Genomic DNA, 11,029 nt, shown 5'->3' with positions numbered 1-11,029 from the left:
TCACCCCTCACGTCTTTCCTAGCCTTGAATCTTGCCATCAGTAATGTGCTAGAGACAGTCTGTACCAGATCACAAAAGTCAATTGAGAAATTTTCAGGAATTTCGTGAGCTGGTTGGTAAACACAGTCATTATTAAAACTTAAATATACTTATAAATAAATTACATTAACAACAAAGGTAATAAAAACTCAAAAACTTATCACTCTGTAGTTATTAACAACATTTTATTAGTATCTATGGTCTTGAAGTTACTTACATCTCCTATCTGGGCGTTGGAAATAATATATAATGGTACGCTACCTGCACTTCTCTTTGGAGTTTGAAGGCCAGATTTAGATGTGCTGTTTCAGCTCATTTCTTCGGTCAGCTGAGAGGTAACAGCTTTGAGGGCAGCTTGAAGCAAGAGAAGGCTTGTAGCCGGTCCAGGAAGCTCTGCCCTCTGATCCAATGAATCCAGTGTACTTGAAACACTTGTGGCAGATAGGGCTGCCGCATGGAGCTTTGGCACGTCCAGGAAGGCAAAGCAGAGCACAGGCCCCCAGGGTTTTGCAGCCCAGCCGTGAACTCTGTGGCATATAACTGTTCTCCTTTTGAGAGGCCAATCTTGGTTGGTTGCTTGGCACCAATAAATACAGCAGCCTGATCATGAGCCATTAGGTAACCAAGCGACTGATGCCCATTGTAAACTCGGGGTCACCTGATCCACCAAGCCATAAAGTCAGCTAACATTTAGTGTGTCTGTACTGTGTGCCGGGCACTGTTCCATGCACTTTACTTGTCACATTTCCTTTCATCTTCACCACAATTCTGGGAGGCAGTTCTGTTATTATTGCTATTATCCCTGCTTCAGCTGAGAAAACGGATACAGAGAGAGGAGAAGTGATTTGCCACCTAGTCATATAGCTCATAAGTAGCAGAGCTTGGTTTGCACCCAGACCCTCTGGACCCAAAGTCCACATGTTTAATTACCAAATTATATGGCTTCTCGCGATCAAGCGGAAGTTCTCTGTGTAGGACTGGGCTTGAGCAGAAATGGAAGACACGACAGATTGCATGGTGTGCTCAGTCCTACCATACTGCTGCTCTTCCTCCGCCTACACATCTGACCCAGGGATGCTCGCGAAGCCCAGGGAACTGAACAAACAACCTGCCCAAGACGATGGCAGTGCCACAACGCTCTAGTCCAACTCAAGGCTGGCCCTGAAGAACAACTGAGGAGAATTTTCCAGTAGGCAGAATTTTTAGCATTTCATCCTGTTGACCACTTTGTCTGAAAGGAGACATGGCCTGAGGTGCATATGTCGCCTGTACTGGACAGAAACTGATGGTGTAGCTGGGTAGCCAGACTGGGAAGGTCATGAATGCAAGGCTGATGGTAACAAAGATGTCTGGGGAAGAGGCGTTCAGGGGATCTCTCAGAACGGATCCTCTAGAGTATGAGGATATTTGGTTCTTCATGAATACCTGCTGAAGGTCTCCGCTGTAGAGGAAGCGCTCAATAATCACGTAAAAAGGCTAACCTAGCCTTAGCATGTCAGCCTACGTCTTTCCCCAGGCACTCCCAACGGTGCCTGGTGATCTCATGAACAAAGTGGGCATGTGCGATGCATTGAAAACATCAAGGAATTCTGAGAAAAGTGGCTTTACTGGAATAGCTACTTTTTCTGGATTTGGATTTGTGTTCCTGTTTAACAAACCTCTGCCCACACCAACATTCATAGATTTACTGAATGCTTATTCACCACCATGGTATTCCACCCCATATTGGCTCTCACTAAGTAACTAATTTTACAGGAATGGGCTGACACTATGGGGTTCATGCTTCTATCATGTACTCCATCACTGTAAAGTGACCTCACAGAGGGCATGGCAAAGACTCGTTCACAGCACAATTGCGATGTAGTCAGTCCAGCAGATTACTGAGATGAAATTGTGACAGACCCAGAGGATGAAAGGTCATCACCCAGAGATTTTGTATTTGAAGACAGATGCAGTCACTCACAAAACTTTGGGACTCAGTATTCTTTTAATAAATTCCCTTTTTGATTAAATTTTACAGAGTGGGTTTCATGGAGAAAGATCTCGAAGGATGTATTCCAGTGAGTGAAGAGTGGTTATTTCTGACTTTGTAGGAATTAGTCACAATTTCTATATTCTGTTAGTTTATATTTTCTGATTTTCCTAACATGAGCATTAACCTTTTTAACAAGAAATAATTTTTGGAAAATTAATTTTAAAATATATATCATCTTGAATTTCCATTAAACTTTATGACTTATGACCTTATCTTTAGGTACACATTTATTATCAAGACTAACATGCCTAAAAAGGGAAAAAACTTGAGTAAGCTTTATTCAAAATTAAAGAAAATAATATTCGAAAGAAAGAATAAAGGTGGTGTTCACTCAAGACCAGGGAAAATAATACTATGGGAAAGTGCAATAGGGTAATTCTGCCTTTTTTTTTTTTTTAAGATTTTATTTTTAAGTAATCTCTATACCCAACGTGGGGCTCGAACATGCAACTCTGAGATCAAGAGTCCCATGCTCCACCGATAGTCAGTCAGGTGCCCCAGAGTAATTCTGCTTTTATTTATGGTTTTATTTATTTTTTACAAATAGTTGATATAACTATGTAATATTGACAATGCTACAAAAGTGTGAGAAGACTATGTGTGACTATTGATCTCACCACTGATAGGATATGTAAGATATTGATTAACAGAAGCAGACGGCCATTGTGAAATGTTTTTAAGTATTAAGTATGAACTTTATGGATGTTGCCAAGTCAAAGTTGTATATCCATGGAACACTCATAAATTTTATTTAAGGTTTAAAATGGGACAGAGAAATAGCCAAGTATGTAGTAAATATAATTGGTCTAATCATCTTCCCAAGATTCTTCTATGCTTGAGTTATTTTACAGAAGTCTTATTACATTCACATTTATGTTCCTTCCTGATATACATCTTCTCAAGGAACTTAAAAAAAAAAAAGTAAACCTTCATTAGATTGGCAAACAAATATTGTACAGTCCTGCCCACAATCACTACCATACCCAAATTCACAATTTCACACTCTGACATATATCCTTCTAGTACTCAAAATCCCATGTTGACAATTGGCCATGATAAATGTGAGACTTTGGAAGCTATTTGTACAGCATCAGAAATACCTAAATCTAATTCCCATTTGTTCTGTGCCCAAGTCCAGCCCAGCTCAGCTCAGCAAAGCCTCGTGCTGCTCATCCCTTCTATTAAAAACCTGGGACCCATCTGTGTAGCAGACAGAATGAAGCTGAGGGTAATGAATAGAGTAGATAATCCAGCAGCAGATACTGGAATGTGTATAAAGTACCTGTGCTCATGTAACATATATGAATGTGTATGTATAGTGCACACAGACCTCACGTGAATAAAAAGAGAATGAGTGTTTATATATATATGTGTGTATATATATACACACATATATGTATATATATTTAAATAATGACATTGAAAACATATAATATATATACTAAATACATTCCCTCCTCTCTTTTAGTTGAAATTTTATTGATAAAATAGAGGATATAGGATGTAAGAATAAAGGAAGAAAATATATTCCAGGGTTTTGAATGACAGGTGTTCTCAGAGGACTCAGCTGTAGTCAGGGGCATCATCTCTCTCTAGTTAATGCAGCCAAAAGAGTACCGCCGATGTGTCAGGCGTGCTTCTTTTTGCCCAAAATTGAACTAAATGTTCATCAACAAAATGGATTAAACCAACAAGGGACAAATCAAAATTTTTTTTAAAAAGTATTCTGCCACTAAAAAAATGTTAAGACAGAACTGAATTATTATAACAGCAAACAAGGAGATATATATATATCTCCTATATATATGGTCCTTGGCAAGAGGAATATATATATACACTTACATATATACACATATATCACATAATTATATTTATGCTCAAGTATATTTACATATGTTGTAAAATATATAATATGTGCAATTAGGTAATTAGATAAAATATAATAAACATAGGGGTGCCTGGGTGGCTCAGTCAGTGAGTATCCAACTCATTTTCAGCTCAGGTCATGAATTCGGGGTCGTGAGATGGAGCCCCGTGTCAGTGGGAGTCTGCTTGGGATTCTCTTCCTCTCCCTCTGCCATTCATGGAAAAGAAGAAATCCAGTACTGCATTTCCTGAACTTCATGTTGGCTGCACGGCTTCCTAAAAGACACGTTGGATGTGCACACAGAGGACACCGGATAAATGCTTGACTTAATAGCTACAACTTTGGCAGCCTGGCTAGCTGGTTTCTTGCTGTGGTGACAGGGCTGGTCTGGGCACAGAACTCTAGGCTCTGAGGCCCTCCTGCTAAAAATGGTCTGCTCTGCCAACCTCCCACCCCACCCATGTGGCACGTGGCCTTCCAAGCGTGGCCGCTCCACGTGGGAAGCAGCTGGGCTAGCTTTACAAGTTAAGAGAGGGGAAACTACATGGGAGGTAAGAAAAAGTGGGGAAAACACAGAAGATACTGGTGGGCCCCTGGGAAGTGAAATTTTGCCCTGTTCTGTTTCCACACAAGGCTGACCCCATAGTACAACACTATTGCGAATCTCAATTCCATTTTGTCCTGACCCAAGCCATAGCTCTTTGTCCTTAGATGTGGAAGTAAAAGACACTCAAAGACTTTCTGGAGACTTCAGAGTGTGCGAGTGACAGAGCTTGCAAGGTACATGCCCGGCACATAGACCCCTTTCACTTTGGTCCCATTAAGGCCAAACTCAAGGCAGGTAAGCGAATAGGAAGGCAGCACCTCTGAGAGCAGAAACCAAAGAGGCAGAATAAAAAAAGCAAAAGCCAAATCCCATCTCTGGGCCTTTGTCTGGGGAAAAGCATGCCCTTTCTTCCAGGGGCCTGAGTCCTGGTATGAGAAGTACAGTTGACCCTTGAACAATATACTACGGGGGTTAGGGGCACCAGCCCCCCCCCACTCAACTGAAAATCCATGTATAAGTTTGACTCCTCAGAAACTTTACTAATAATCCATACTGTTGACCAGAAGCCTTACTGATAACATAAACAGTTGATTAACATGTATTTTGTATGTTATATATGTTATATACCATCTTCTTACATTAATGTAAGCTAGAGAAAAATGTTATTAAGAAAGTCATAAGAGAAAATACATTTTTAGTATTGTACTGTATTTATCCAAAAAAAAATTTTTTTTCCACATTTAAGTGGACCTGCACAATTTAAGCCTGTGGTGTCCAAGAGTCAACTGTATTTTGCTTTTGTGAGGGCACTGACCCTGTCTCATCACCTGTGAGCCCCTCAGCCAGTCTTTCTGAAAGGACCCTTTACTCACACTTGGCATCCTATAGCCTCTGCTTAGAATGAAATCCTTAAAGGCAATGGTTCCATGAAGGTCTGCAAGTAACTCCTCCTAAAAGACGATCCACATTAAAACAAAAACAAAGACAAAAAAAAACCAGTCAGCTGTTAGAAGTTTGATTCCATACTTGTCCTAATAAAAGCAGTCGGTTCTTTATAAAGTACCTCATTTTAAATCACTTCCTTCTCATCTGGGAGTATATGTGTAGATAACGTTCACGAGTCGATGAGTATAAAGGCTTTCAAAAGATGTCCAACTTTCTCTCCTTTCCCAACCCTTTTTTTAAATCCTTGTATTAAGGAGAAGCAACACTTTTTAGCAATTAGACAATTATTAAGCCCAGATGTCTGGAATCTAACCTATTTGAGACTAACAAGTATGATACTGTGATTTTTAATAAGACATATATATTTGGTCTTCTTCCCATTCCTGACACAGAGCTCCTAAAACCATTGCAATTTCCTAAGTGATAAGAGCCACAAAGGCAAAAGGAGAATTTTTTGTTATTCATAACTAGCCCCTTTTAAGCACAACAGAGATTATGTTAACAAGGTGATTTTTGGAAAGCCCTTAGAGAGCCACAGGATGGGGTCTGGTTGCCAGAGGAAACAACCACGTGAAGAGAGGGTTGGAACTTCCGGCTCCATCCTGCAATCTCTGGCTGAATTAATCGCAGATGACCAATGATGTAATCAACCGTGCCTACGTATTAAAGCTGCCATAAAAGCCCAAAAGGACAGGGTTCAGAGAGCTTCCAGGTTGGTGAATATGTGGAGGTTTTGGGAAGGCGGTGTGCTCAGCGAGGGCACAGAAGCTCTGCACCCTTTTTCACATACCTTGCTCTGTGCATCTGGCTATTCCTGAGTTCTCTCCTTTTATAATAAACCCAAAATCTAGTAAGTAAGCTGTTTTCCTGAGTTCTTCATGCAGATGACAGAACCCGAGGAGGAGGTGTGGGGACCTCCTGGTCAGAAGCACAGGTGAGAACCTGATTTGTGATCGGCATCGGAAGTGGGGGCAGGGTTGTGAGACTGAGCCCTTACCCTGTCAGGTCTGATGCCAACTGCAGGTAGACAGTGGCAGACTTGAGTTAAATTGTAGTAGGACACCCAGCTGGTGTCTGGAGAATCAGACAATTGCTTGGTGTGGGGGAAAAAGTCCTCACACATTTGGTGACCAGAATTGAGACTAATAGAGCGAGAAACAGGAGTGCTTTTTTCACTTGACAATATATCCATAATTTTGAGATCTGTTAAAAAGGAACAGCAGGCCCGAAATGGAGTCAATTCTGTTAAGCCTCACCAAGATTTAATGCCTAACCTAACTGTCGGTTCAGCCTGTCCCAGGAGTGGGATTTTAAACCAGTCCGTGTGGAGTTTCCTGATGAGCACTAGCTGAGGTGCTCTGCTAAAAACCACAGCCTTTCCCTCTAAGGAAGGAGACCTTGCCTACAACAAGCCTTTCTTTATTTTGCTAATAACTTCCTTATCCCACCCCATTTCTGCCTATAAAAGCCTTCCATTTTATAAAAGTCCTTGGGACGCCCTTCTATTTGTTAGATGAACTGCTGCCAATTCATGAATCATTGAATAAAGGCAATCAGATCTTCAGATTTACTTGTTTGAATTGTTGTTCTTTAACAGATTGGGTGGCAGCAGTGGGACCCAAGGAGACTTCCAGCGACTTTGGGGACAATAAGAAACAGGCATGGTGCCTGAGGACACTTTGAGTTCTTTTTCTTACTGCTTCTGAGGGCCACTGGGAACTTCCTCTTAGTTCTGAGCTCCACACTCTGCTTCAAGCTCCTGATCAGATTGGCTCTCCACAGTCCCCCAGCCCACTGGAAACCCAAACCCTTGGTTCGATCACCAGATCCATGTTGGCGGCTCTAGCTCCCCATTTGTTTGGGATCAGTCCATACCCCCCATTCTTTGGGGTCTGCTAATTCAATCCTTTTTCTAATCTCCAGATTCCACACAGGGAACTGCTGGTTACTGGGTCCAACTTAAAAGCCAGACTGGATTGGATTTGGGACTGGACTGGGTCTGATTTGGGCTGATCTGGGTCTGCTTTGGGCTGGACGGGCCCGGTGGGAGGCCTTAGGTATTCAGTATTAAATAAGGGCTAGCTGCTAATGATAATCTCAGGAGGCAAGCTGAAAAGATGGGTGGGCAGAAGTTGAGCATTTAAAGGTTGTTAGAGTGCTTGCCACTTTGAGAAGACTCACATGAGAGGCCCTCTTAGGTATTGGTTTGGCTCCAAGAAACCCAAAGGCCTAGCTAAAAGAAATGGGATCCTTTATATCCAGAGCTCCACCTTCCCTCACACTTGCTTATTTTATGTTTAAGAACTCTGGTCCCAGAAGCTTCAGATATCTAGCAAAATGGCAAAATTGTACTAAAAAATAACCTAGAATTACAATGACCATTATGGGGAACGTTCCAGTCAGATAGATCACTCATTTAAGAAATGCACTTGAGAGCAAGAATGTCCCAAGTCAAACATACAGAATGGGATGCCTATTTAATCGGTATGCAGAAGCCTCCAAAAGGTTTGTAGATTCCAAAATAGCTTCACTGAACTACTTCGTTACAAAAGGCCAATGAAAAATTAGAGACACAAGAGGTACCTAAAATAAAAGACCATAGGACGGAGGTTACTTCTACTGCTCCTATCCTTTTTTACCTAAGAACTCATGTTGTATTAATCCTCTGTCCAAACATCCTTTCCACTCTGAAGAGACTATTGGACAGTTACCTTTTAAAATAAAACAACCCAAGGTTGCAAACGAACCTCTCAGGTATCTGTCTCCCCTTGGTCAAAGACTGAACTAGTGGCCATAATTAAAGAACTTCCTAAACCTAGGGAGGAAGCCCAAATGTTTTTTGAAGAATTTGAGTCATCATCAGGGCCCCTGACCCCAGCTGCCAGGTCTTTATCAGCATGTACACATGTTGGTAGGACTGCTGAAGTCCAAAAATGGAGGCAGGAAGCAAGACAGCAAAACCCCATGGATGGTATTCGAGATCCTTGGTCTTCAACATCTCAGGGACCACAAGAAGCTCACAAAATAGCAGCCAAACATTGACAAGCCATTCCTAGAGACTTCAGACGGGTATAACTAAACCTCTCCCTAAATTACCGCACTAACCATTAAAGCCTGAGACTGTACAAGGCCTCATACCCACTGAAGACCTAAGTGCCCCAGGGCTAATCATCCCTTGTACCAGTTCCTGCCACACCCGACCTCGCCAGTCTGGACACCTCATGGACGGGATGCTGATTTTTCCAGGATTTGAGAGCTATTAATAAGACAGTGATTCCCCATCCCAGTCATTCCAAACCTGAACACCCTTCTGTCACACGTTCTACCAGACTCCAAATGGTCCACTGCGGTGGATCTGTTCAGCCTTTTTCAACACCCCTGGTGACCCCAATAGCCATATCTATTTGCCTTACTTGAACTGTCAACACTCTACCTGGCCAGTCATGCCTGAAGAATTCATGAGGTCCCTTCTTACTTCTCTTGAGCACTTCACCAAGATTTAAGCAACACTCCAGTTCCTTGGGAAATCCACCCTTTTGCAATATGTAGATGACCTCTTGCTACTTTCAGCCTCCAAAGAGGAGTCCACAAAAGATTCCATCTATTTGCTAGAGCAGTTAGCTGAAAAGGGACACAAAGTCTCTAAGAGAAAATTACAATTACCTCTAGACACGGTTCATTACCTGGGTCATTACCTAAGCCCTGAAGGACTTCAGCTGTGTCCCAAAAGAATTAAGCTAATCCAGGAATTTCCTACACCCTCAGCTAGGTGACGCATCTGTGGATGACTAGGCTTGACTGGTTATTGCAGACGATGGGCTCCTAATTTTTCGCTATTAGCTACCCCACTCTATGAACTTACTAAAATTTCAGTCCCTGAACACTTTCCTTGGGAAGACAAACGTGAGCAGGCTTTCAGGAGACTGAAAGAAGCAGTGTAAGAACCGCCTGCCTTAGGGCCACCTAACTGTGCAAAACCTTTCACCTTCTTTGTGCAGGAAAGGGATAATCAAGCCCTGGGAATGCTCACTCAAGAGGAGGGTAGTAAACAGAGGCCTATTACCTAGCACAGCACGCACCTTGATTCAGTTGCTCCCGCCTATCCCAGCTGTCTTAAGGCTACAGACACCGCAGCAAAACGAGTGGCGGTCTCGTCAGATTTGACCCTGTCTGAAGTCTTCTTAACTCAGAATTGCCTCAGCCTTTCTTGCAGGCAGACTAACTTCCTATGAGATCCTTCTGCGTCCACCGCCTCATCTGTGTCTTAAACATCGCAACACCCTTAATCCTGCTACGTTACTACCTCTACCTGAGGAGGTCGAGTCCGTGACTACAAGGTACTGATGTCCCGTTTTGTGATAGCACGTCCTGATTTATGAGATACTCCTTTAACTACTCCTGATCTATAATCTTCGTGGATGGGTCATACCGTAGAAATGAAAAGGGATTTTCAAGCTGGCTGTGCTACTCCTACCCAAGATGACCCACTCGAAAGAGGAAACCTTCCCCAAGCTCCATCCACACAACAGACAGAGCTCCGTGCCCTTACCCGAGCATGCCAGCTATCGGGAGGACAAACTTAATATTTATACCGATAGCCAGCATGTCTTTGGGGTTGTCCATGACTTAGGGATGTTACAGAAACAAAAGGGCTTTCTTATGTCCTCTGGGACTCAGTCAAAAATGGGCAACAGGTAAATGATCTTCTTACCACTAGGCTCTTACCTCCTGAAATTGCTGTCATCAAAACTGAGGCTCACACTGAGAGACTGAAACCTGAGTGTCAGGGAAATGCCCCAGCTGACTTTTGTGCAAAGGCAGCAGTAAATAAATCTATAAAGACTGTGGCACGTGGATGAAACCCATTCTGCTTCTGCAAAAAAATGACCCCTCCTCGCCAGATTTTGGCCATCCTGGTATCCTTGTAACATGGCAACAGTCTGCACCTGAATCAGAAAGTAAGATGAGTAAACAGGGGCTGTAAATGAAACGAACAGTTGGGGCTATGGGAAACTCAAGACAGCTGCTTGGTTCTTCCTGGCTCCCTGACAAACCCCACTCTTTGGTTTTTTTTTTTTTTTAATATTTTTATTTATTTATTTGAGAGAGAGAGCATGAGAGGGGGTAGGGTCAGAGGGAGAAGCAGACTCCCTGCCGAGCAGGGAGCCCGATGTGGGACTCGATCCCGGGAATCCAGGATCATGACCTGAGCCGAAGGCAGTTGCTTAACCAACTGAGCCACCCAGGCGTCCCCCACTCTTTGGTTTTTGCATTACCGAACCCACTGCAGGGCTTTTAAGATGAACTCAGATCATGAACTGACATTGGTGGGGAAACTTCTATAAAACTGCAAAAACAGTCTGCAGCAATGTCTGACGGGCCAAGTTCATAATCCTAGAGAAACTATTTTTGTTTCCAAAGGCCTCAGACCTCCTCCCTCTGGACCCTCGGGACACCTGCAGCTGGACTTCATTCAACTGCCCCTTAGCTCGGGTTATCAATCTGTTCTGTTACTTGTGTGTGCTTTCTGGATGCGTGAAAGCCTTCCCCTGCTACAAGGCTGATGTCCTCACGATGGCAAAGAAACTGTCAGAGA

At 42.8% G+C, this 11,029-nt stretch overlaps 1 protein-coding gene across 4 annotated transcripts in view; it reads right to left on the bottom strand.

The window, feature by feature from the left end:
• Window positions 1-247: 247 nt before the first annotated feature.
• LOC116630056 (protein FAM47E-like) overlaps window positions 248-11,029 on the bottom strand; it is a 36,307-nt gene continuing 25,525 nt past the window's right edge. Inside the window, exons 7-8 of one of the 4 annotated variants that reach the window (XM_032400572.1) lie at window positions 5,361-5,438; window positions 248-850 (exon numbers count right to left, since the gene is read on the bottom strand). In XM_032400572.1, coding sequence (XP_032256463.1) covers window positions 836-850; window positions 5,361-5,438 — 93 coding nt within the window. In that variant the 3' untranslated portion in view covers window positions 248-835. Of the gene's footprint in view, window positions 851-2,587; window positions 2,981-4,109; window positions 4,217-5,217; window positions 5,439-11,029 lie in introns of those variants that run through there. The other 3 variants (XM_032400570.1, XM_032400571.1, XM_032400569.1) reach the window with 3 other exon arrangements.

This window comes from Phoca vitulina, unplaced genomic scaffold (assembly GCF_004348235.1).
Source record: "Phoca vitulina isolate PV1807 unplaced genomic scaffold, GSC_HSeal_1.0 scaffold3, whole genome shotgun sequence".
Lineage (NCBI taxonomy): Eukaryota > Metazoa > Chordata > Mammalia > Carnivora > Phocidae > Phoca > Phoca vitulina.
This window is presented reverse-complemented; position numbering and strand designations above follow the sequence as displayed.